We start from the raw sequence: 27,360 nt of genomic DNA, 5'->3' as shown, positions 1-27,360 counted from the left end.
GGATGAGAACAAACTAAAACTCACGAGGCATGAGGGGGAGCGGGGGATGCAGTGGGTCGGGGGGGATGCAGGAAGTAGAGAGGCGTGTTTAAGCGCCTCGTGTCTAGCACAGGAGGTGGAGAGGAGCAGGGGTGTAGGGTGTGGATGCACAACGGAGACTGTTCAGACACTCTGACTGCTCACCACTACAACACTACAACTGTTCGCTGTTGCAGACACAAGACCTGGAGCCCTGGAGGTGTTGTTGTTGGGGGGTGGTGCCTCTACAACTGCCCACTGTTGCAGACAATAGAAATAGTCCTGGAGGGGTGAGGAGGACGCCGCTACAACCTGACCTAGTCCGTGATGTGATGCCACCACCACAACTGTTCGCTGTTGCACACAAGACCTGGGTCCTACACTACAAAGCTGTTTCAGGAGTAAAGCAGGTTAAGATAAGAGGTAAATCATCTAATAGAAGAGCCTACAGTCCTAAGAAAATGAGGACTCCAGGCTCTTCTATTAGATGATTTACCTCTTCACTTAACCTGATTTACTTCTGAACCAGCTTTGTAGTATCGGCTTCTTGTCCGGATGCCGCTGCCACCACTACAACTGTTCGCTGTTGCAGACGTAGTCCACCAGGTCTGTGACTCCCAGCAGATCGTCCTCGTCCTCGTCCCCCCCTGCCATCTCCTGGCCCACCAGCCCATTAGTACCCATGGAGACTGCGGTGGCGGTGGCCGGGTTTTTGGGGCCGATGTGCGCCATGAGGCCCGCCGCCGTGGCCGCAGCCACCCCCCCTGGCCCCACCAGCACCCCCCCACCTCCAACACCACCCACACCAGGGGCTCGGCCCAACAGCCCCTCAGCCACCCCCTTCAGGGGGCTCTGTCCGTTGGTGGGGGGCAAGTCCACCACCAGGTAGTCCAGCGGGTTGGCCCCCTTGACCAGAGCCGCCTCCTCGTCCTCGTCCAGCCCCAGGCGTGTCGACGCTGGCCTCGGCTGCTCTCGCTCCTCCTTCTCCTCCTTCTTCTTCTCCTTATCCTCTTCCTCGTCCGAGTCGTCGGAGTCGATGCGGTTGACACGCTTACGTACGGGCCGGTCTTCCTCCTCGGAGTCCGAGTCGTCGCTGGCCGAGTCGTTGTCGTTTTCGTCTTCGGACTCTCGCCGGCGCTTGTGCGATTGTTGGCGCCGCCGCTTCTTGGAGTCGCCGTCGTCCGAGGAGTCTCCTCCTCTCCGCCGCCGCTTGGCCCCGCGATCGCCCTCGTCAGAGTCCCGGGAGCTGTAGCTCGCTAAAGGGGAGGAAGAGATGACCATCAGACCAAACAGTCACAGAAAAATAATGCTTAAAGCGATACCATACCGTTTTTGGAAATAAGCCAATTTTAAGCCTCCCCTTGAGTTAAATAGTTGAGTTCTACTTTTCTCCTGTTCTTTCCAGTCATACTCTGCTAGCTTGGAACTAGACGTAACATCATCAGAGACAATCATTGAATCCTACAATAGACCAGCTAGCTGTTAGCTGCTACCTTCTAGCTTGGAGGTAGCATTTGTGTCGCAAGACTCTCAGTTTTCCTCTACTTCCAGCCATTCTCCATCATTTAACTCAAAGAGAGGTGTAACACAAGCTTATTTTCAGAAACGGAATTGCTTTAAAGGAACAATGTGCAACACATGCGACACAAAAGGAGGATGGAGCCCATTCCCATTGGGAACCAAATAAGTTGCTAACAGGTTACAGTGTTTCCCACAGAATTTTTGGAAACTATGGGGGCAGCGGGATTTCTTTGTTGGGGGTGGCTGGGGGGGTGGGGGGGGGGGGGGGGGGGGGGGGACACGCACAGACAAAAATGGTCTAAGAGAGTATAGGCTATACCTTTTCCCCAATACACATAGGAGTACACATTCTACATGAGGGGTGCTGGTCAATTATTCATGTGTTGGCAAAGGACGCGCTCAACTTCTTGGAAAAACGAAAGTCTTTGGGTGCGAGATAAAAAGCGTCAACTAAATTATTCAATTATAACAATTATTCATGTGTATTTACATGTGTATTTATGTGCCAGTTTTTCAAAATTCCTCCTATAAAAGGGTAAAAGGGCTGAACAACATATTACACATTTTTGTCTATACACATTCGTTACACATTAATTTCTATATGCAGCCCGATGTCTCCTCTGCTGTGTCAATGAAGGCCTGTTGCCTAACTCATTATCATACAACTGTAAAACAAAGCCAGGAGAGTGTCAGTAAACTCATCTCAACTGTCCCTTCTCTCAAGGTTTTCTATTGCTCCCAAACCCGAGTTAACCACAACAACTTGACTAGGCTTTTGATCCCTCTGTCTTTCAAGCACTCATAGATTTCTCTGTAGGATGTATTTACTCCAGGAGGAAAATGCGAAGGAAATCGTTTTTCACATCGTTTAATAGAAAACAGAAATCGTTTAAAAAAAAAAAAAAAAAAAAAAAGAAAAAAAAAAAAAAAAAAAAACTTTTTTTTTTTTTTTACATTTTCGAAACTATGGCGGCCAAATTTAAACTATGGCGGTGCGCCATAGTTTCCTTAATGTATGGGAAACACTGGGTTAGCACCAATGCTTTCGAGAAAAGGGGTCCTGAGCTAGATTTCCAGGAATACACGGACCTTTGCTGTCGGAGCTGGAGAGGCGCCTCCGGGGCTTGGTGCGGTCGCGGTTGGTGGCGGCCTGGCTGCCGTCCGAGTCCGACGTCTCGCGGTAGTTGACGGCCTGCCTCTGGCTGCGCCGCGAGCGCCGCCGACGCATGTCCAGGTCGCTCTCGCTGAAGTCACTGGAGCCCTCAGTCACTGGAGGAAGCACAAGCACGACACCACATAAGAAACACATGCAGAGAACATAGAAACTCATGTATCCTGTATAATCCTGTTTATCATTGATAAGCACTTGAATAATCTGAATATAAAACAAATGTCCTCCATAATTTTCTGTGCATATAAACTATAGACAGTAATGAGGGACGCCCATTAGAAACACAGACATTACACAGTTTCCCCTGAAGTCCATGAAAAAAGAAATGCAATCTATAAACGAAGCTAACTGTCATACTTGCTTTTGTTTTTTTTTTAACTGATGCACTGCTTGATGTGTATTGACTTAATCAAATGAGAGAAGGAAAGAAAGTAAGCTATGAAGAGGGAGGAGTGAGGGATTCTTTTTATTTACATCACTATGGCTCCCCCTAGTGGTGTGTTTTACCCATGCATGCTAGGAGCACAGTTCATCCTTCCCATATGCTGTGAGCTAAAGTTCCTAAAGGCTGACATACATTACAGTCAGTTTGCCTGGTTAACACCAGACCTAATCACAAGTGAGATTAGGTCTGGGGAGTTGCCTATACTCATGAACGGCCATCCGGGTACTTTGCTCTTAAATTTGCGTTACGCCCCTTTATGGGTGAAAACAAACCGAATGTCTCATTGACTTACATGCTACATCGGCTAACCTAAATGAACAGATTCCATGCTTCAGCCACGGCTGTTTGGCTATATTATTTGAACAGCCGGCAACACAACACGTTTTCGGCATGTTGCGCGTGAACAACGCTTGTCTACAGGTCCGTATCTTTCGTTTATTGAACCCCAACATTACCAATTGACTTGTATGGGTTGTTTTCCCCCATAAATGGGCGTAACGCACATGGAAAACGTCACGCCGTTCATGAGTATTGTAAATTCCGTAGGGGGCAGAATACTTGGCTATTATGACACACTGCCCTGCTCTCTGATTGGGCAGAGAAACTGTAAAGGTCGGAATGCTTGGCCATTATGACACAGGGACCATGATCTTGGACGTTATGAGTCATCCTCGCCAGACTGTCTTTCAGATCGAAACGATTGTGTAGAACTTAAGGCAGTGTGGGAGTTCCCAGGCTAACAGTCAGTGGGTTCTTTCAATGATCCTAGTAGCGACACAACAAGCACAGGTGGAAGTGCAAGTCCACAAGCGCAGGTTGAGGGGCAGGAGTCAAGATAATGGAATGTACCCTGTAATCAGCATTTCTGAAATGACCACTTTCTGGGGTTGTGTTCAAACACTGCACGACAAACGTTCAAATCCTCAATTGGAATACCGGACTCCACATCATGATTATCGTTTTATATAAATATGTATATATGTATTGCCTTTATTTAACAGGACAGTGAAGGTAGTGACAGGAAGTGAATGTGTAGAGAGATGGGGAAGGGTCGGCAAAGGACCAGGGCCGGGAATCGAACACGGGTCGGCCAAGTAGTAGACGAGTGCCCTACCATTAGCGCCACGGTAGGGCCCCTCCTCATCATCATCATCATCATCATCATTCTTACCGATCTCGTCCTCCTCTTCCTCGTCTGTCTCCTCCAGCTCCTCGTCGTCCGAGTACCACTTGGGTCGTCGCCGGCGTCGTGGCGGCTGTCTGGCCGAGTAGCGGCGCTTCATGGTGCGCCTGGCCCAGGCCGAGCCTCTGAAGCGGCGCGAACCGACCCCCGTGCTGCCAAAGTCGCTGTCGTCGTCTGACTTGACTGCTGCGTCGCTGTCCGCCTCGTTATCCGACGCCACAAACTCCTCCTCCTCCGAACTGCAGCAGCGGGACAAAGCACATGGACAACACATTTTTATTTAACCCATTTAGCCTGATGACTCACATATGTTGTTTGACCTTTGGTGCCTGGAGACATACACGTTCAGGCTCTTGAGATTTTTATTTTTAATAAAAATGTGGGTATGTTACAGCAGAATGAACACATTCTAATGCAAGATGAGGGTCTTAGGGTTTAAATGCAATCATGTTTCATGTTTTTATGTGCATCAGAGGTGAAGATATTTACGTTTTTATAGGCTGAGGGCAACTTTCTCAACAAGGGCTTCGGCATTCAGCTGAAGTTTTTTGCAGATGCTTTAGGCATCAATGGATTAATTGACTTTGTAGATTTTACAGAAGGTGCAGGATTTTTTAAACTTTATTTTCTGAAGCACCAACGAATCTGTATTTAAAGGATTAAGAAATAACTGGAACAGCTGCCAATTCCCACATGTTTTTGTTTTGTTTTACTCTTTTAAAGATTTCTACACATGGTCAGTGAATTGCAACTTGCACCATTTGCTGTTAGTTTTAGTTTAAAGAGGTGGAGCTCTTCCCTCATAGTGAGTTTTGCCTCGCTTTACTCAATTCAACCTGCCGCTCACAACTCTTCCGCACTCTCCTCCTCCTCCTCATCATTCTCACCTCAATGCATTACACTACACGTAGCTTTCATCTACAACGATTTAAAAGCCATTGCTTCCCTCAGGTGTTGTGTTCGTCTCATACTTGACGCCGAGTAGGCATTAGTCCTCGTCCTCCTCCTCATCCTTGTTATGATGCAGTAACTATACTGCCCTACAAAGGCAAACTGATGTACTAGTAACTACGCCCAACATTGAAACTGAGAAAAATGCCCTGGTATGAGGCTGGATGTTGTAGTTAGTGCACATTTGACATCGTAATATCTCTAAAAGGGGAGACATTTGGACCATAGGGCTTTGTCAGAAGATAAAGGAGGCTATTGCTGCCCTGTGTCTCAGGTTGTGCTCTGCATCTCCTATTTGCTGCGGAATCCGAGCTTGTCCTCGTCTCATTACATAAAACACAGCTGACTAATAGATATTGCCGTCCAGGGCTCTAAATGAACATCCGCCAACCGGCTAAACGCTGGTGCAAATTCAGTTCTGCTCGTAGAAAAGAAAACGTACTAGCCACTTTGACTGATACTGAGTGTGTGTGGCTAATGAGGTTGAACATCTGTGGAGGAAATCTGGTATATAGAGTGACAGATTAGTTAGTGCTTGCACCTAAAGGATAATAAAAACGAACCGTATATTATATTACTTGCATTATATTTATATTACTATTATTACTTTTATATACTTTTATTTCTATTATATTTGTATGTTTCAGTTCTTACTTTAAATTATATTAACTCTCTTATGTTGAACAGAGACACAGAACCCAAAGTGTGTGTGTCTGTTAATGAGGGCTGCTGTGCCTGACAAAGGCCCAGTCTGGGCGTTTTTGCCAAATGTAGGTGTAACATCACTGCTTTGACGGGGAGGCTTGTATGTGGGCAAGTGTGTGTGTGTGTGTGTGTGTGCGCAGTAGTGGCTAGGACCTGATAAGAAGTCTGGGAAGACTGCCAAGTGCAGGTGGCGCACATCACTGTCTTAACAGGGATGCATGTCTGTGTGTGTGTGTGTGCGTGTGCCTTAACTTACATGCCTATACCTTACAATGAAGAGAAGTAAAAACATATTAAGTATTACATTAAGTTGACGTTAAATTGGTTTTTATTGAAGCCCTATTTATATAAAAAGATAAAGGTGGTCCCTAGATGTGACCATATACTAATAGAGTCCCTCTCCACATACAATGTGACTGACTGAAAAGTCCAAGCTAGGCCAGACCATCGTTGGGAAGTTTCCACCGTAAGAGACCAGGTGCGTGGCCTTGAAGACTAGGGAGTGAAGGCGTCTGGGTGTCCAGGACCCCCTAGACGTCCATGAGGGTGACAGCTATAAAATATGACTTCAGCGGCTAGACTGCTTTTTGGACCTACAGTAACATAAAGTATCTCTGTGGCAGCTAGCAACAGGTGTTGTTTAACCGCAAACTGCCTTAATTAGGAGCATCAGGTGCATCCTCGTGCCCGCGTTAGGAGAAGGGGCTACGTGGCTCCAAAAGAACAAAACGGGAGTTTCTTGTCCATATAGGCAGGAACACAGACAGAGGAGGCCCATGATTAGGTCCTCGTTAAATAGTATTCATTGGATCAGAGGCCCTTTCAAATTGCTTTGTCTCAGGCCCAGTAGCGTCCCTGCATGAAGGGTCAAACATAAGTTACACATTGCAACTTCGTTAGGTCTGGACATAAGTTATAGATAACGGAGTCTAGGTGACAGGCCTGATCCCATCTCCCAGTGTTAATGAGGAATATGATTTAAGCACCTATCAAAACTTCCCGTAAAGAGAACATCAAGAGGCGTATCTAGATACCAAGCAAGACCACAGCTGCTTGGGACCCCCCAAGCACCTAGATAATGAATAAGAGCCCATACTGTACTACAGTAGTGGTGAGTTTGGGGCAAATGTTCATTCGTTTGCATTTTCGATTGGCGCCCCATCTGAACCTAGAAACGCCTCTGGAGAGCACAGGATGTCACTTGTCAAAACCCAAAATAGCCCTTAATTTATATTCTTTTTGGAAAACTCCCGTCGATAAATCCACGATTGTGAATTTCCCCGACTTCTCATAACGTCATTTGTAATTTGATTGGCCGAGAGATGATCGGACCAGGTGGACAAAGGACAGGGATTGGTCAGGTGTACAAGATGCCCCAGGCTTGGGAGCATAAAAGATGGCCAGTCCAGAGCTCGAGAGGACATTTGCCAACGGGGTCCCCGAGACAACCTGACGCATCTCCTCAGTTGATCAACTTCGCGGTTTGCTGTCTGGCTTTTGCAGTAAGTAATTCTCGACTTTGGGTTTTGGGACTTAGTCTTTGAAAATAACTTAGTCTCTGGAGAAAACTTTGTCTCTGGAGAAAACTTAGACTCTGGAAAAAACTTAGACTCTGGAAAAAACTTAGACTCTGAAGAAAACTCAGTCTCTGGGAGAAACTTAGCCTCCGGAGAAAACTTTGGTTTTGCAAAAACTTATTGTCTTGCTGAAATGTTTCAAGTTTAAGATGTATTGCATTGGAAACTTGTACGTTGAACTTGCTTCTACAATGTCCCTAACCTGAGTCGAGTTAATAAAGTCTTCATCAACAAACTATGCCGGTGTATTTGCCTATTGATTGAATTGTCTTCTAACTTATTCCTATTTTACCCCATACTCACATGGCCTGGTGATTGACACATCGATTGGAAACCACGACACATCTACTAGCCAAAATGGCTGGTGATGAAAAGGTTCATTTAAAGGCCCATTGCCGCCTGTCTGTCTGTGCCTATCTCAGCTGTGCTCATCTCACCTTTCACTGAGTTTGAACTCATCTTCGCTCTCCTCCTCGTCCTCATCCTCATCACTGTCCAGGTCGTTAAGACGTCGCCTCTTCTTCCTGCGCTGGCCAGCGTTGGGCCGCACCGCCTTCCCGTTCTCCTTGCCGTCCTCCGACATTATGACCGAGATGTCCTTCCCCTTGCTCAGCCCTGTGATGTTCGCCATGTCCTTGCCTCGCCCGGCGCCTGAAGGGTTAATACATAGACATAAAGCATCATTAGCATACAGAAGTTTGCAATTTTCTGTGGAGCAATTAATGGAATCGTAAAAGGATATATGGAAAATGGAAACTATTTAACTACTTCTATCTACTCTGTGCTTTGTTTATGGTGTTTTTACCAGCTGATTTGTTTGTCTAGAAGACAGCATGAATACTTGAATAAGGTCTTAAACCAATTGCAGCTACAACCTGGATACTTTATTGTCCTGATCAAAACAGGAGGCAGGCAAAGGGAACTTGCAAACTGTAATGCCAATGCAATAGAAAACTTTTATTGCATTATAGAAAAGAAAGAGCTACCCAAGTGCAGTGCAGACGTTTCGGTCACAGTCAGACCATCATCAGTGAACTGACTGAAAGAACGTTTCCTGATCAAAACAGGGACAGTAATGTCCACATAAATACACTAGTTGTTGAGAGTCTTGTATGGTCGGGCGGTCACAAGTCTTACCTCCACCCTCCGCTTCCTTCAGATCCTCTTCAATGGCCTCCTCAATGGCTTCATCAAACTCATCGAATCTACAGCAGAAAAAAATAAGATGTCTTGTTGAGTGAAGCGGTAACACAAATGTTGCAATTCACAGATTAATTTAAAAATGAATCATTGCATACTGTTTTCCATCAAGGCAGCACTTCAAAAATATCTTCCAGAATTTCAGCATGATCATTAAAAAGACAGGGGATTAAATCAACTCCAAGGGTGAGTTACCTGTAGCTTATATACTTCTTTTGTCTTGTGGAGCGGCGGCCGTAGTTCTTGCTCTTCTTGGACTCCTTCTTTTCCTTCTTGACTTCTTCCTTCTCCTCTTCCATCTCCACCTTCACCAAACGAAATTCATCATATTTAACAGCGGGAAGCCAGGGCTCACCGACAACGATGTCACTTAACTACTGCTCAAGCAGCACCGCGGTAAGTATTGCTTGAAAGAGATGCGTAAAAATAATAAAATAGGGGCGGTGTGGATCAGTGTCCTAAGGCACTCTAACATAAATGCGGGGACCTGCATCGATTCCGACCCGCGGAAATTTCCTGATCCTTCCCCATCTTTCTCTCCCAATCCCTCACAGTGTCCTACCAAATAAAGGACCAAACATGTATTTGAAAATAAAACTAAAATAAACGTCTCTCTTTTTGTCACCAGTATTTCAGCTCATAAAATGTTTCTATGCAAAGAAGTAGAGATGGGACCAAGTCACTAATTTGCAAGTCACAAGTAAGTCTCAAGTCCTTCCAATCAAGTCTGAGTCAAGTCACGAGTTTAGACACATTTGACCAAGTCGAGTTCAAGTCGTGCCAAAACCAAAGTCCAAGTCTCATTTTTTCCAAGTCCTTTATAGTCACCTTGTATTCTGTGCACAATTACTTTGTAATATATACATCACCTCTCCACACTGCCCTTCATGTTCCCCTTTGCCAGTCGTGTTCTAAACAAAAATAGTAAGCTTACTGGCACTGCAAATCATTGAATTTTTCTTTTTTTTCTCCATGTAATACAAATGCAAAAACATTAATATATTGCAGAATATTATTATATGTATTAATATATTAACATATTATATATTAATAACTATTGCAAGTCATTGGGACCTAAAACTGTAAAGTCAAGTCAATGGCGTACAAGTCCATTCAAGTCATAAGTCATTCCTAATACTGCCAAGTCAAGTCTCAAGTCAAGTCATCTGTGACTCAACTCTGACTCAAATCCAAGTCAGAAGTCACAAGTCCACATCTCTGCTAAGAAGTGTTGCTATGATTTTTTAATCCGTTGAGTTCTATAAATGAGCTATTCTGATATAATAACACTGGGTTGTTAAAAAGCAGTTTCCAGCCAGTTTGAAATGTAATGGTTGCCAATGGGTAAGTGCATTGCTACCAACATTGTGTTAGCATAGCAAGGCAGTAAGGCAACGGCAGAGTGGTGAGAACTTACTGTTGGTGTGATGATGTTCTCCACACTGATACCAACGTACACCAAGCGCTCTTTCCTGAAATTTAAACACAGATACAGACACTTAATATTTTCCCAAAACCTTTCGTCAATTCACAGGATAATAAAATTATTAATTTGAGCAAAGACTTCCAGCAGAGGGATGGAATTTTCCCTCCAGTGACCTGTGAGCATCCCTCACCTTCGCTCTTTGCGTTCCTTCTTCTTCAGTTCAGCATCGAGATTTGTCAGCTGCTCTTCCAGTTTCTCACACAACAGTTTCTGCATGGCCAAGAACAAGAACAAGTACAAGGACATGAGTGAAGATCTAGAAAACCGCAGAGGCAGCCTGGGACATCGCTCTCTCTCATCACCTCCCTACAAATAACACACCTTCATGCACAACACAGTTACTGACGTGTTCCCTCCCTATTGCACGGGTGAAGGATAAATGCAATTTCGTTGTGTGCAGTGAGTGACTTGAGTGCTGTGTCACAATGACAATGGGAGTTGGAGTTTGTCAGTTGGGCTTTCACTTTCACTATTGAGGAGAGGAAACATGTAATGTACTGTAACGTAAATTATGATATGGTTGTGACGTCATCTGTCGAATGCTCCATTCATTTCAACGGGGCTCCCCAACGTTCGGACGTCTGTTATTTTTCGATAACGGACGGGTTGGTCTATAACAGACCGCTGTCAATGGCAACAAGACTTTTCACTGCTAAAGCGACTTTTCAACAAGACTCTAATCAGCTGCTGTGATAGACAGCACCCGTTGTCCTGGCTACCGCTGTCAATGGCAACAAGACGTTCACTGCTAAAGCCACTGGCTTGTATACAAGTCAGTGGCTAAAGCGAATGTTTCATATCACTCCGCAGGGGGTCCGGTACGTCTTTTGTCACTCTAATCAGCTGCTGTGATAGACAACACCTGTCCTGGCTAGCCTACCTAGCTGTTGCCTAGCGGTGTTCCACAACGGCTCTGTTTTGTTTTGCGCAGCAACAATCTTAACATTAAATAGGTCTAAAGAAATGTCCCCGCATGTGTAAATCATTTAAGTATATCCATATAATAAGCGGGTTAACTTTCGGCGAGTCGGTCGCTTTGTGGAATAGCAGCACTTCAGAGAGAACAAGACCCCTCCGCTCCGCGTCGGGGTCTAAAGATTCTCTCTGTCGTGCTGCTATTCCACGGTAGCGACCTTCTCGCCGAACGTTAACCCTTACGTAATATAATCGAAAGTAATGTAATGCAATGATTAAGGTGTCAATCAGACCACACATAATGCACAGAATACACTTCGCAAGACAGATCAAAGGGTAAAACACTAGTCACAGGGACATTACAACTGATCAATGTTATATTGCCATGAAAATAGTCTATTTTATTTAGAAATGTGATTCTGAGCACCCTACAACCGATATTGAGACATAAATCAAAGAAAACAATTTAAAGATGTGCATTAAAAAACATGACTATCGTGACTTACGTGCTGGCATGGGGGGCAGAACCACTCTCCGTCAGGGATGATCATGAGGGGGGGTCTGAGACACGCTGTGTGGTAGCCGCAATCGCATGAGTCGCACAGCAGAATCTGGAGACAGAGAGTACACACACACACACACACACACACACACACACACACTTTTAAATCCATGCAAGCAATAGTGCAGTAGAGTGTTCAGAGCCAGAGAGCATGTTGCAACCTATCTGCTCCAATATACAATGAGAGTGTAATTAAATAATAAAACAGGGTATCTGCACATTTTTTCATCACCCAATTTAATGCTTTTTAATACCATTTTTAATACCTCCAACAGTAAAATTAATACCACTACACGGGTGTGCTTGTGTGTGTGTTACATGGTATAATATTGCTATTGTTATTACATTGCTATAATGTAATGTAATACATACATTCACACTGCTCATTGTGTTATTTTATTCTCATTGCCTGATCCCTAGTCACTTTCTGCACCAGATGTTTGTCATGACTTGTCAAAGAGGTTTCTGTATGATGTGGGAGTTGTCATGAAATCAGCCCCTTCCTTAGATAATTCATTATAATTTCAAATCAAGTAGCCAGCATCTGTGTAACTCCATGTGCTAAAATATTCTTTCAGTTGATCTGGCTGCTGCATAGGTGGGCCCAAACTCTAATACCCTAGTCGTTTTTGTGCTTCATTTAACCATAGAGATGACAACAAAAGAGTGACAACAAAAGAGCGCGCACACACACTACCCATTAGATTAAAACATCATTAACCAAAAAGTCATTCAAAACTGAAACAATTTCAAAATTGTGTATATTTGAAAAGTTTGATGACATTTCATGAAATACCTTCAATATAAAAATTAAAAATGGACCAACAATTCATATTTTATAATGGATAAATATTGGAGCGCAGTGCACCTTAGTCTAGGAGAGATAACACCTGTGGCGTCAAAAGGGTTAAAAAAGAACGACTGCTCAGCTCTGGACTGCTCCTCCTGTTTGTTCCCCCCTGCTCCATCATAGAGACAGTAGTAGGCGTTCTACTTTCAGTTTAGCAAGTCGCTCTTCAGAGTGGGAGCAAAGAAACAGCAGCAGTGGAACTTGATATGAATTCCACAAACATTTCCCTAACCGCGGATACTGGAATAGCGATGCAAACACCACGCGGTTACCGATTTGGACATCCTCGCATATCCTCATTGCGACATTTAGCCTTTACTTGTAGAAAACACTCCGTTACTCGCCCGATTATGTTACAATTTAAACGCAATTCCACCGCTTACAACTTCACAACACTCGGGCTCACTTCGGATTGCATTAGCATCTGACAGCATCAAATAATACGCCACGAAGCTCGAGGACACTTTGAAGTAGCATATTGTATGAATGCATTCATCATGCATTCATGAAATTATATGCGTTAGCAAACACAAACCTAAACGAGAGGGCATGGCTAACATTAGGAGAGGGAGCATTATAGAGCACGAGCAGGCTAGATGACGAGATACAAAGTTTGAAAACAATGCAGTCATTTTAAGACTTACGCTTTCGACGAGTAAACTGGCACCACAGATATAGCTTCCACGCTGCATATTGGTTGATGAAATTTAACAAGTTTCACTTTCAACTGTACTGCGGTCAGTCACACGCACTGTGGTGGATGGGATTTAGCCTACTAAGTCAGCCATCGCCATCATCCAGTAGGGGGATCAGAACGATAGGGTCTGCTACCCCAGCGGGCCTGTCACTATCGAGTGCATTGTTTACCCCAGGCATGACTGACAGTCTCGAAACCTGGTTGCCGCCTTATAGTTATGAAACAATGTTTTTACGGAAGACTGTGCAGGCATCTATATTTTAATACATTGTGTCTGGGTGAAATTTAATGCCAGGCTTTTTCATATTTAATGCCACACCTCAAAATATAGCTACATTTAATGCTTTTCACGGCCTTAAATCACATGTTCTAAATGTAATGCTTTTTAATACTTTTTAATGCACCGCGGGGACCCTGTAAAAATAATAATAATAATAACTGTATTTGTATAGCACAGTATCATACAAGGCATGCAGCTCAAAGTGCTTAACAAATGGATAAACATCAACGTTAAAAACGAAAATAAAAAGTTAAGTAGAAAAGAGAGACAGAAACAAGAAAGAATAGCAAGAAGACAAGAGAAGAAACTATACAGAATAGAGAAAATAGGTAGCCTGATAAACCAGACTAAATGTGGATGTCTAATTTAGTCTGGCCTCGATGCATAATACATCCGAAGATTGTTGATGAGAACAACCTTCCCTCAAAACCCTGCCCGCTTTGATTCAAAACACATCTTTGCGTTGTAATTGGTTTGCCAGATTCATGGCATTCTGGCTTCATTGAATCATTATGCGAGGCCAGACCCACCCGTAGACAAAACATTTTGCCGCCCAGCGGGTGGCGCTGGTTCACCAGGCTAGAAAATAGGTAGATAGGTAAATAAGTAGATGTAGAGAAAATTAAATAAGTTTAAAAACTTTAAAGAGGAAATAAATAGAGATTATAGAGGCCTAAGGTATAGTCACAGGGATAGTCACAGTGAATGGGGCGCTCAGATGTGGCCCCTGGTGGCCTCTGGTTATTAAAGGATAACTTCTGCCAATTTCAATATGCTGTTGTATTGCTAACGCTACCCTTGACTTGTCAGTACCCGGTGATGCTGCATTTTTCGACTCAGCCCTTTCAGAGATCTGAGCTATTCTAAATGGGGGCAGACCGTTTACACGAAAAAAAATCTTAACATAGTCCTACTCCAAATATTATCCAAAAAGGTATCGCTGTTTGCTAGTTGTCTGCTGATGCTGAATAACCTTTTGGATGCTATTGGGAATAAATCAAGATGTTTTTTTTAAATGTAAACACACGCCTGCCCCCATTACAATGACCAGGATCTCGGAAAAGGCAGAAGTTAAAAAAAAAAAAAATATCCTCAGGTACTGGCAAGTCCAGGGTAGTGTGAGCATTTCAACTGCTTGTCGAAATTGGCAGAAGTTATCCTTCAAGTATTAATATGTGACTGATAATGAAATGTAGCTATAACCCTCTACGTATAGTATATGTCTGCATATAGGTATACTAATATTCCTTGTTGAACTGTGGTAGCTACCAGTTACATAAAACAGGCCTTTCATTGGCAAAGGCCAACAAAATTACAAAAAAATTACAGGAAAATATTCAGAGCACAAAGTGTAGTAAGGTTTGCTATGGTGGAAATATTAGGAATTCCTGATAACAAAATAAAAAAATCCCACATATGATCATCATGACATACCAGCTCGGGGTGGTTTGGTAGTCCACAGTGTTTGCAGGGGTCCTCATTTGGCGGGAGGTTGTCCGAGGATGAGGTATCGGAGTCGAACTCGTGTCGCTCTCTGGTGCGGTTCTTCGTCCTCCTCGGCCTCTTTTCCACCTTTGAAAAGAAAACAGAACAATAGATGCACAAAAGTATAAATAATGGAAGACATTTTAAATAAAACAGAAAGCCTTCATTGCCACCCTGATAGCAAAGGGACGTTGAATCGGTGTTGATTATCGTCAAATCAACGGCCAAGACGTCGTCTAATCAACGCCCCTTTGCTACCCTTTGCAGTACAAAGACACATGTGCATGTGATTTTGTATGGAGGAGCTAGCGACAGGAGACGAAAGCGATTTGGGCGACAAGAGGCGATACGATAGCTTGTGGTTGAACTTCAATGAATATTATGCAAATGACCTACGATGCAGTTCACCAACAGCTGTTGCAGTCAACTGCAGTGTTGGAATGCCTGCATTCTGCTTTTAGCGATCATACCGTGTCTTTTTTATCATTCGTGTCACCAGGCGAATACACCGGCCACGACGAGATTCAAGCGACAGAAAATCACTTCTGTGCAGCAAGAGCTATACAGTGCCCTCCATAATTATTGGCACCCCTGGTTGAGATGTGTTAAAAGCCTTAAAATAAATTCAGTGTTTATTGCAGAAGAATACTGTCACACTGAAAATTGTAGGAAAATGTAGCCTTCAACTCAAATGAATTGTAGGAAGAAAAAAAAATCCCTGACTAAAAAATAATTATTTTTCATTAAATCACCTGTTCCACAATTATTGGCACCCTTAAGAATTCCCAGGAAATAAATATAATTGAAGCATTTCTGTCATTTCTACAGTAGTTTACAAAGTTTACCAGAGTATGTAGGAACATTTAATTAGTAATTCATCACTTCCTGTTTCCCTGGGGTATAAATATGACGTGACACCGAGGCCATTTCTCTTATCTACTCTTAAACATGGGAAAGACAAAGGAACACAGCATACAAGTGAGGCAGATGTGCGTCGACCTTCACAGGTCAGGCAGAGGCTACAAGAAGATTGCCACTCAACTGCAGCTGCCCATATCTACTGTGAGAGGAATAATTAAGAAGTTCAAAACAACTGGAACAGTGGTAAACAAGCCTGGACGAGGACCCAAGTTTATTTTGCCACCACGCACAGTGAGGAGGATGGTAAGAGAAATCAAAATATCTCCAAAGCTCACTGTTACAGAATTACAACAAATGGTAGCATCCTGGGGTCACAAAGTCTCCAAATCAACCATCAGGCGCTGTCTACACGCCAACAAGCTGTTTGGGAGGCATGCACGGAGAAAACCTTTCCTCACCCACAATCATAAACGCAAACGTCTGGAGTTCGCCAAGCGATATTGGGGCTTCAACTGGGACCGTGTGCTTTGGTCAGATGAGACCAAGATTGAGCTTTTTGGCAACAAACACTCTAAGTGGGTCTGGCGTGCCACGAAAGATGCGCATGCTGAAAAGCACCTCATACCCACTGTGAAGTATGGGGGTGGGTCAGTGATGCTGTGGGGCTGTTTCGCTTCCAAAGGCCCTGGGAAGCTTGTTAGGGTGCATGGCATCATGAATGCTTTGAAATACCAGGACATTTTAAATCAAAATCTGTTGCCCTCTGCCCGAAAGCTGAAGATGGGTCGTCACTGGGTCTTTCAGCAAGACAATGACCCTAAACATATGGCCAAATCTACACAGAAATGGTTAACCAGACACAAAATCAAGCTCCTCCCATGGCCATCTCAGTCCCCAGACCTCAACCCCATTGAGAACCTGTGGGGTGAGCTGAAGAGGAGAGTACAGAGGAGAGGACCCAGGTCTCTGGATGATTTAGAGAGATTCTGCAAAGAGGAATGGCTGAAGATCCCTCTTTCTGTCTTTTCCCATCTTGTGAAACATTATAGGAGAAGATTAGGTGCTGTTTTGTTGGCAAAAGGGGGTTGTACAAAATATTAACAACAGGGGTGCTAATAATTGTGACACACATTATTTGATGTCAAATAATTATTTCTTTATGTGGGATTTTTTCCCCACTGAATAAATGCACTTGTATTGAAGGTTGGATTTTTCTCTTTTTTTCCATTAAGGTCCCATATTATTTAGAGAAAAATAATAATAATTGGAAGCTAAAAAACACATCTCAACCAGGGGTGCCAATAATAATGGAGGGCACTGTATGAGAGATTGAAGCGACTAGCGTATGTCTCTTAAAAGCAGAATGCAAGCATTCCAACATTCCCATTGGCTGTGGCGGCTGTCGCCGAACCGTGTCATATCTAATTTGCATAATATTTCCAGGAGTTCAACAACAAACTGTCGCACGAATCGCCTCTAGTCTCCCGAATTGCTTTTGTCGCGCGACTCAATACAAAGTCAATTATTTCCGTCACGGGAATCGCTCATGTCGTGACCGGTCTATTCGTGCAGTCACTCTTGCTATGAAGACATTTCAGCGACTCTTTGTAGCTTCCGTCTCCTCTGGTGTGTTCACACAGTAAGTGCGAAACAGTAAGCCAAAACAAAACAAAAAACGAACAAAAATAACCTTGTAGTCCTCATCACTGGAATCCTCCTCCGTCTCCTCTTCCTCACTCGATTCGCTTTCGGGGTCATCATCGCCACCCTCGTCGTCTGAGCCTTTCTTTTTCCGCCGCGTCCGAGTGTTCGACCATCTGGTCTTCCGCCGTCTTCTACCCTGTAAACACCATGCAGCGTGCAAGAAAGAGGAACATTGCTTTAGATACTGAAACGACAGATATTACTGTTGTAACATTATTATCAGCAGTAAACAAACATATCTTTTATAATGTTAAAATATGCATAACTATTCAGATAGAAGCTACAAGTAAACACTTTTATGCATCACAATTTTCTTCCTTCACTGTTACATTCATTAATTCAGTCATGCTGAGTAGAAGTTTTACCATATAATTCCTTAATTACACAGCACCATAATTGTCATTTTAATGTATGAAAGCGAATTCGGGATAGTCACCTTTGACTTCGTTTGTCCGTCAGCATACACTTTCTTCTCTCTAGGCTTCTTCGGAACAGGACATTCCACCTCCGACTCCTCTTCCTCCTCCTTTTCTTTCTCCTTCTCCTTCTCCTTCTGTTCATCCTCCTTGTTGTCACCCTTTTCCTTATCATCCTCCCCTTCTTCAGCAATCGTGGCCGGTTTCTTGTCCTGCCTCCTGTCCTGTATTTCGGCCAGTTTGGGGGTGGGCCGGCATATTCGGGGGGACCTCCTGAGGCATCGCCCACCTCCGTCCTGCCCGACCCCCTCGGGATCCGAGTCGAGCGCTGCGAGGGCCTGCTGCCTCTCCCTTTCCTCCCGGATCAGCCGGGCCTTCCTGCGGTGGGCCGCCTGGTGCTCCATCTTCCTGCGCTGGGCTGCGGTGCGGATCTTTAGACGCAAGCTCTCGTCTACGACCGGATCCTCACCGGTGGCTTTGGTTGCCGATTTGTCAGCTTCCTCTTCTTCATCTCCCTCCTTATCTTTTTCTTCTTTCTCCTTCTCCTCCTCCTCCTTGTCCTCGTTTTTGTCTTTGTCTTTTTCCTTGTTTTCCTCAGAGCTGACTGAGCCGTCGTCTTTCTTCTCCTTGGTGGCGTCATCCGTTTCCTTGTCTGCTTGTCCGTCCTTTGCTAAATTCTTCTCTGCTGTAGACTTCTTTTCCCCTTCCTCCTTTTGAGGCGGTTTATTCTTGGAGCTTGGCTCTGTGCATGAATACTTTCCTTCTGCCTTTTTCACCTCAACCTTTTCTTTTTCTGGCTTTTTGGACTCCTTCTTTCCTTTCCTCGTTTCTACATCTCGATCGGTTTCTTCTTCAGGCTTTTCGGGCTCGTCCTTCTTACCTTTCCTTGTTTCAACATCTCGATCGGTTTCTTTTTCAGGCATTTTGGCTTCATCCTCCTTTCCTTCTGCCTTTTTCATTTCAACCTTTTCTTTTTCCGGCTTTTTAGACTCCACCTTCTTTCCTTTCTTTGTTTCAACATCTCGATCGGTTTCTTCTTCAGGCTTTTTGGCCTCATCCTTCTTTCCTTCAGCCTTTTTCACCTCAACCTTTTCTTTTTCCGGCTTCTTGGACTCCCCCTTTCCTTTCTTTGTTTCAACATCTCGATCGGTTTCTTCTTCTGGCTTTTTGGCCTCGTCCATCTTTCCTTTCCTCGTTTCTACATCTCGATCGGTTTCTTTTTCAAGCATTTTGGTTTCATCCTTCTTTCCTACTGACTTTTTCACCTCAGCCTTTTCTTTTTCCGGCTTTTTGGACTCCTCCTTTCCTTTCTTTGTATCAACATCTCGATCGGTTTCTTTTTCAGGCATTTTGGCTTCCTCCTTCTTTCCTTCTGCCTTTTTCACCTCAGCCTTTTCTTTTTCCGGCTTTTTGGACTCCTCCTTCTTTCCTTTCCTTGTTTCAACATCTCGATCGGTTTCCTCTTCAGGATTTTTTGACTCCTCATTCTTTTCTTCTGCCTTTTTCACCTCAACCTTTTCTTTTTCCGGCTTTTTGGACTCCTCCTTCTTTCCTTTCCCTGTTTCAACATCTCGATCGGACTTCTCTTCTTCAGACCTTTTGGATTTGTCCTCCGTCTCCTTCTGTGACTTTTTAACCGCTTCCTTGTTCTCCTTCTCCACTTCAGCTTTTCTCTTTACCCCTTGCTTGGCCTGTTCACTCTTGTCTCCAGTCTTCTCGGCTTTGTCAGTTTTCTCCTTCGACTTGTCGCCCTTGTCTGTTGTTTTGTCCGCATCCTTGGCCTCGTCGTTCTTCTCCTCCACCTTCTCAGCTTTATCAGTCCTGTCCTTCACCTTGTCGGCCCTGTCCGCCTTCTCGTCTACTTTTCCAGCATTATCTTTCTTCGGCTCATTTTTTTCAGATTCGGCCTTTTGTTTTTCCTTTTCGCCGACAGGCTTCTTTTCGTTCGTTTTCTCCTGTAATTCCTTCTTCGCTGAAGAGGGCTTGCTACTTTTTTCCTCTTCCATTTCTTTCGTAGTACTTCCTGACTCCTTAGAATCAGCCGGCTTTGCCGAGTCTCCTTTCTCTTTTAATGTGGAATATTTTTCTGTCACCGCAGGACAAACATCTTGCTTGGATTCTCTAGCTGTATCCTTTTTTACAGTTTCTGTTGAGGTTTGTGATTTTGATTTCTCCTCTGATGAACTGGATTTTGTGGAAGTTTGAGTAGGAGATGGCTTGTCCGTTTCACTGGAAACGGTTTGTTTTTCTTTACCAGCAGACGCTCCTGATCTATCCAACTTGATGACAGACGCTCCCTTAGATGGCGTTATACTCGTGACCGGTTCTTTTATGACATGCGATTTGTCGTTTTCTTTTGAGGTCAGTTTGTCATTTCCTTTCTCTGATGTTTTGTCACCATCTTTACTAGCTGCTTTGTCATCCTCTTTACTAGCTGCTTTGTCACCTTCCTTACTAGTTTTTTTGTCACTTTCTTTCATGGACAATTTGTCACCTTCTTTAGTGGATGATTTGCCGCTCTCTTTAGAGGACGCATCTTCAGCCTTTTGAGCCAGGATCGCTGACTTGGTTTCTTTTATAATAGAAAAGTTATTGGTCTTCTCTGACACACTGCTGTCTCCTGTCGGACGAGACATATCAATTGCCTTGGGAGAGCTTGTTCTTTCAATCCCCTTGTCTTTCTGTTTTTCAACAGAATCTTGTGGCTTATCCACACTTCTCGATTCAGCAGACTTCTCAGTCTTGCTTTTGTCTCGTTCAGTTAAGTCACGAGAACTTTTGCCCTGTTCCGGAGGCACCATTGGCTGTGTTGTTTTAGGAGAGGCAGGTTTGTTTGTTTGTTTATCTTGATCTTTCTCTCCGTCCATTTTTGTTGTGTCTTTCTTAGTTTCCCTGGTATCAGAATCTTTGGAACAGTCGGCTTTCTTTGTGGAAGAGTTTGGAATGTCTTTCGGGTCTTTCGAGGTGATCTCACGATTCTCCACCAACACGCCAGATGTCTTGGCATCAGATTTTTTGATCACAGATTTCTCCTCCGCGGGCGGAGCCTTTCTGATGGTGGTGAAAGACGGCTCGCTGTCTTTTTTGACCGAGGATGAGCAGTCCTTTGTTAGCGCGTCAGACCTGTCCTTGTCAGACTTTCCCCCGCGCGGTGCACCAATGGTCTTAATGCAACTCGTCGCCTGAGGCTTATCCACCTCCATTGGCTCCTCTGTAGGCGTTGCACTTGAAACTTTTTCTTCCGCCGCAGGAGGCCGTTTTTCGTTTTCTATTTTACCATCCTTCGTTTCGTCAGATTTGGCTGATTTCTTTTCCGTCTCTGATTTTTCTGAGATGTCCATCTTTTCCTCCCGTTGTGCCTTCAGCCTGGCCTCTTCTGCTGCTGCTGCAGCTGCAGCTGTGGATGTTATAATCGTACTCGTTTTCGTACCGCTCTCGTCCAGCTTAGATGACTGAACGTCCCCGTTCACCTGATCGCCATTCATTACCTCCCTGGTCGTCTCTTTGACAACGGAGGCAGCAGCGATTGATGTGTTAGCCACAATGACACTCGAGCCAGCAACACTGCCGGCAACACTGCCGGCAACACTGCTGCCACCATTGCCACTATTTAAACCCTCGCTCAGCTTCATCTCCCTTTTCTTGAGCGGGATCTTGGCCTGCTGGTCGCTCTTGATGGCTCTCTGGATCTCCTCGGCCGTCTTCCTCTTCGCCTCCTCCGTAGGATCCGTACTCGCCGCTATCGTCTCGCTGGGCTTACTAGCACCAGTGGCCTCCGACACGGCTTTGATTGCTGTGGTCGCCGTGGTTACCTCCATGGGCTCTTCCTTGATTGTTGCTGACTTCACGGTGCTGCTGACATCCTCTTTCTCTGTCTCGTCAACAGGTTTCTCCGAGGCTAATGCGGCCGAGTCTGGCTCTTTTACAGCTGACCCTTTCGCTTTCTCAGAGCTCCCATCCTCATCCGTCTGCTTCGTTGTCTCCTTGACTGTGCTGTCTGTTTGACTCTCCGTCTTGGGAGACACTGGTGATTTGTTTTCTTTGCTTGCTTTATCCTCATCGTTTTCTGAGTCTTCCTCCTTCTTTACCTCTCCTGCAAGAGGTAACAACAAGATAATTTCTCAGTCATGTGAGAAGTTGTAGTTTGACAAAACCATGCAGTAGTCAGCCAACCAATTCACATAATTCTCCATGTTCTCTACAGTGTTTTGTGGATAATCATAAACAATTAGTATTGCAAAATTATGAAATTTTTCTAATAATTGATACCAATGTATTACCAGATTTTATCTGTTTTATAACTGCATTTAAAAAAAAGGTTTTCATTTCATTTAATCACTATCACATAATCATATTGAAATTATATATTAATTGCGGAGCCCTACCATTGTCCTCCGCCTTCTTTTCCGCATCCTCTGGGTTGGCGGTGGCGTCTTCCTCCCCATCCTTCTTGACCAGAAGTGAAGGGTCAATATGAGTCTTCAGAAGAGCCAGCACCTCCGCCAAATCATTACGGTTCCTATGGAAAAAGTTACAAAAATAAGGCTCATACTTCAATGGGATATGTACTGAAGACAGACAGACAGACAGACAGACAGACAGACAGACACACACACACACACACTCTCATATGTTCCAAGAAAATGCAAGTTAAAAAGTACATGCCAAGCACTCAGATAATAATCTCCATCAATACTCGAAATAATGTCGCCCTGCCGTGGCCTAACGGTAGGGCACTGGGTTAGTATGTCGGTGGCCCGGGTCGTTTGCCGGTCCTTTCCCCGCCCGTTTCCTGTCTCTCATTCACTGTCCTGTCACAAAGGCACAAAAGCCTACAAAAAAATATAATAATGGTGAATGAACTTAACTAACAAGTAGTTTCAGACCATGAAAAAAGGTTGGCAATAGGAATCAGAACTCTTACAACTTAGTCCCAACTTCACCATGTTCTTTCCTCTGTTGTCATAGGTTACTACGCTGTTACTACACAACAGCATTGTTTCAAATTGGGAACACAGATGATGGGCTAGAGTCCCGACACATTCGTTATCCACTTAGTCTTTGGCTTTTCTGCACCAAGCGAAACTCCCTAAGAAAGGTACAGACGCCAGTTCTACCTTCACTAGACAACATTAACCATCACTGCATAGAACTTTGTGGACTTTCTGTAACTCAGTGAAGGACACCCCCCACCCCAGACACATGGCGGGGATAGTTTAAACGCAAATCAAAATGCAACAAATTAAATCTGGAATTTGTGGCTCTAAAGAGCATCAGAAGTGATGTTAGCGAGTGATAGACGGTGGGCTAGATTTCGTAGCTCCTTTAGAAAACGAGTTTCGTTCTCACTCTCGAGTGGCAACCTGATTTTTCTAATATGACCTCCTGACAATATGTAAAGCAATATTCTGGCTGTTGCCACGCTGAAAAGTTGCACGTTGATATAAAAAAATAACGAAAATAAAAAAGACTGGGGGTGACGTCACACAATGCACAGTCAATGGGAAGTCTCCGCCCCTCAAAGTTGAAAAGGGAATATTTATCCGCATATCGGGCTTTTTTCATAGACAGATAATTCACCTAATCATTGAAACAACGTAGGCATTTCATTCCTGACCATTTTCCTGTTACTGGAAAAAATAACACAGCTTGCATTTCTTTACTGACACGTAGTTTTTTGGCGAATTGATCTACCCCCGTCACCTCATTGCTCTATTGCTTTGAGGGAACAGACCTGTCCTCTTTTTGACATTTATCTCTCGTTGCCCAATGATGGTCAGACAGTCGAACACTAACAGCGAAAAAGAGCACTTCTGAAAGTTTGAGAAAAATATTTTTTTTTGCATGTACACAAGTGAGACCACTTACCCCCGAACTTGTAACTTTTAGCCATGAAATCTGACGGTTCCGGGTAGCATGCACGCGCTAGCTGTATTCTGCCTCGTTGACTTTGCATTGACGTGACGTCACTCGGTCGGCTATTTTTTGTTGTCATTTTTATAAATCAATGTGCAAGTTTTGAGGATGGCAACAGCCAAAATATTGATTAATGGGTTGTCAGGGGGTTATATAAGCAAAAATAAAGTTGCCACTCGTTAACACCAACGAACTGACAAGATATGAGACTGGGCCCACCACCTATGAAGAACTGGACAGAAAAGCATTACACACCGGATGGAGATGGACCAACCACCTGCACACATCCAGGCCAGAGTATACGCCAGGAAGCCTTTTAAATATCTCAATAGCTAGAGTCCTACAGATAAACAAATCCATCCCTTGCATAGCCCTGTGACAATAACTTTTTTTAACAAGGTCAATGGCAATTCTAGACACAATCATTTCCATTTGCATGCTTGTTTGCTTTCCTTCTCTCTCCATCAAAGGTGTTGAATGTCAGAAGCCTTAAATCGCTCTCTACCAACCACTCATTTGTTTAGCGTAAAGACGCTTGAACAAACAACCCAATGAGGCTACTTGCCAGTTGCATGGTGCCGTACCACCACAGTGCACTATTCTTAAGTTGCCTTGCATATATTGAAAATTTCATAAAGTACATTCTCATGCTTTCTGTGCCAGTTAAATACCCCTGGCCTGAGGATGCTCTGCCACTTACAGCAAAACACACAAACAAATGCATATGCAGTACTATGGTGAGCAAAGCTCAACTTCTAACTCCGATTGTAATTAACACGCCACAGCTACAAGATGTGGTGCTGCACATGTTTTGGGTGAAAGATTAATACTGGCATGGTCATACTGGGAATGAACACACACACACACACACACACACACAGTCATGATTTGGATCTAAATCATCATCATCATCGCAGATGATTAATACAATCACAATATTTGGAGCACAGGAGCATGCGCGCGCACACACACACAGCTAGCTACATCTCTTGGCCAGGTTGCCTCACAATTGATTGAACTACAGTGTAGCACACACTTGATCACCAGCATCAGCACCAACATCAACCTCCGCAATTAATGTACTGATGCACTATCAGTTACAATTGGACTCACATTTCAACAATTACATGCATCACGACCAAAATGGAATGGTTAAATAAAAGGGTACAATCCTATATAAAGCGAATAATCTTGCAAGCAAGCAAACAAAATCTCAATGCTCCGCGGTCAGACGATTTCCATGAGGTCACAAGAAACCAGCTGATGCATCAAGCACAACTCAATATGCATCGCCACACACACACACACACACACACACACACACACACACACACACACACACACACACACACACACACACACACACACACACACACACGTCTCACCTCACGATGCACTTCCATGATGAGCCGTCCAGGTCGTCTTGTTCTTCAATGTAGACGCGCACATTGTGGTCCTGGTCAAGCTGGAACCAGTACATCAGGCCATCCTTGTCTCGCCCGATGGGCTGCAGACGCATCTTGTCCGGGTCCTCATCATTGACGGCCGTCTTGAACTTGACATTGTCGTCAAACTGGCACTCACAAAGATACTGCAAACATGGAGGAGTGACATTAATTAGAATGGCGATGGCAAGTAGCCCCCTAACACACAACGTTCCACCACTGGAACGTTGTAATAGTCACTTAACTACTACAGTACTACACCATTGTAAAAATGCACAGGGCCTTTAGTAATACATTACGACCATAACTGGTCATTACCTTTCTGGTAACATCTAATTTATAAAAGAGGCAGCGTCTGAAGGGTTCAATACATGTTTGGCCGGCAGTTTCACTTAAACAGACAGGCATAACGTTTTGCTATTAGACAGCAATACGCAGCAGCTATTCACATGCTATTAACAATAAAACATTAAGTTATAAAAAGTAAACATGTACTAGAATGTATAATGTGATATTTAAAAAGCAATTTTATGTGCTTTTGCAACATATGCTGCAAAGGAATAAATGAGCACCTACTTTCAGAATGCCTGTCTTGCACTCCACCGTCATGTCCTTGTAACCCTTCTTTTCCAGTTCCCATGCCCAAGTGAGGTTGAACTCCGAGCATATCTGGACAACAAAACACAATTGCGAACTACATTAGCACACAAAACGGAAAAACAGCAGCACAAACGGCCGAATACAAATGGCGGAGATGGCAATCATTTTAGATTCGATCGTATGGATGGTGTCGGGGGGCATTTACAGTACATCAGCACACCGGCACCTACCTTCACAAGATACTTCTCCCATCTGTCTGCTGACACGGACTTGCCAATCTTCCTCAGCAACTTCACGTGGAGGTCAACCAGCAACTTAGGAACTGCGTAAAACACACACGTACACACTTAATAGTACTGTACAGAGAGCATGGAATAGCCTCTAGTTGGAATAGTTCCCAGTGTGTGTGTGAACACTTCTGCGAATATACGCAAAGCTGTGTCCTGTTGTTACAGACAATTACATGATTCAAAATTCGATTTATTTGCTCCGCTTGTGATTTTATAGGTGGGCGTTTAACAATAATCACCAAAACTGTTTGAATGAATGACACAAACTGACAGTTTCGCGCAATAACAATCTTCGTGCAGCTGCAAGCAGGAAGTATAGCGCTGTGCGCATGCTCAGTGCGGCAAGTACACCACTAATGCAATGCCAAATTATTATTTAACTGTAAATGTGCAATGCATTTCACATTCATCACACAATATTCGATGCCTTTCAAGGAAAATGCGCTGCATCGAATGGTATAATGCATTCTTCAAGTGTAATTTCCACCAGATTCCCCATCATCTTTTTTAGCTTGCTAGCCTCACACAGTGTGATGAAGAGCAATTTAGTGTTGAGCAGCAGATAAAGCTAGGCAGAAAAATAAATCCCGACGAATAAAAACACCTCCATGCCGTTCAGAATGGCTCATTTTCGAGAAAAGACTACTTTAAAGTGATACCCTATCGACATCGCCACCGTTTAAAGTATCAATGTCGAAAATAAGCCAAATATTTCGCTATATAAAAGAAATTACGATATCCTGCAAGCACACAATAACACAACAGCCAGCGAACGCTAAAACTCATGCAATGGAGGTTTTGAGACCCTTTCCTCCTCCCACATCGCAGCTTCAAATATAAAACTCATACCTGAGGAGTTCTCCTGGAGATATCTCTCCAGCTGTGGAAATGTGAGTTCGGGTAAATCCAATAGGGGTCCATATCTCTCTAAAAAGGAGCAGATCACGGCGAAGCTTGGGCACAACCCCGGGGAAGAAGCCGCCGCTGCTGCCGAAGCAGCCATTTTCCCGATGGAAGAGCAGAAGACTGTACGCGCGGAGGACCAATGACTGCCCACAATCCAACGCGTCAAATGAAGATAG

General features: G+C 44.0%; 1 protein-coding gene across 2 annotated transcripts; it reads right to left on the bottom strand.

The window, feature by feature from the left end:
* Positions 1 to 545: 545 nt before the first annotated feature.
* On the bottom strand, positions 546 to 27,293 carry rsf1b.1 (remodeling and spacing factor 1b, tandem duplicate 1). 2 transcript variants are annotated; one of them, XM_063202990.1, is made up of 18 exons: positions 27,128 to 27,293; positions 26,219 to 26,310; positions 25,965 to 26,057; positions 25,329 to 25,534; positions 22,413 to 22,546; positions 18,048 to 22,120; positions 17,598 to 17,747; positions 14,996 to 15,133; positions 11,679 to 11,783; positions 10,388 to 10,467; positions 10,189 to 10,243; positions 9,641 to 9,682; positions 8,967 to 9,076; positions 8,709 to 8,776; positions 8,009 to 8,222; positions 4,327 to 4,577; positions 2,629 to 2,808; positions 546 to 1,274 (listed from the first exon to the last, which is right to left on the bottom strand). In XM_063202990.1, the coding sequence occupies exons 1-18, from the start codon at positions 27,279 to 27,281 to the stop codon at positions 589 to 591; spliced, it is 6,831 nt and encodes a 2,276-aa protein (XP_063059060.1). In that variant the 5' UTR covers positions 27,282 to 27,293; the 3' UTR covers positions 546 to 588. The 2 variants fall into 2 exon arrangements, with proteins under 2 accessions (XP_063059060.1, XP_063059061.1); XM_063202991.1 differs by lacking the exon at positions 9,641 to 9,682.
* Between the last annotated feature and the right edge of the window lie 67 nt (positions 27,294 to 27,360).

The sequence above is a fragment of the Engraulis encrasicolus genome, chromosome 7, assembly GCF_034702125.1.
Source record: "Engraulis encrasicolus isolate BLACKSEA-1 chromosome 7, IST_EnEncr_1.0, whole genome shotgun sequence".
NCBI classification, from domain to species: Eukaryota; Metazoa; Chordata; class Actinopteri; order Clupeiformes; family Engraulidae; genus Engraulis; species Engraulis encrasicolus.
The sequence above is the reverse complement of the archived record's forward strand: the minus strand, read 5'-3'. Positions and strand labels throughout refer to the sequence as shown.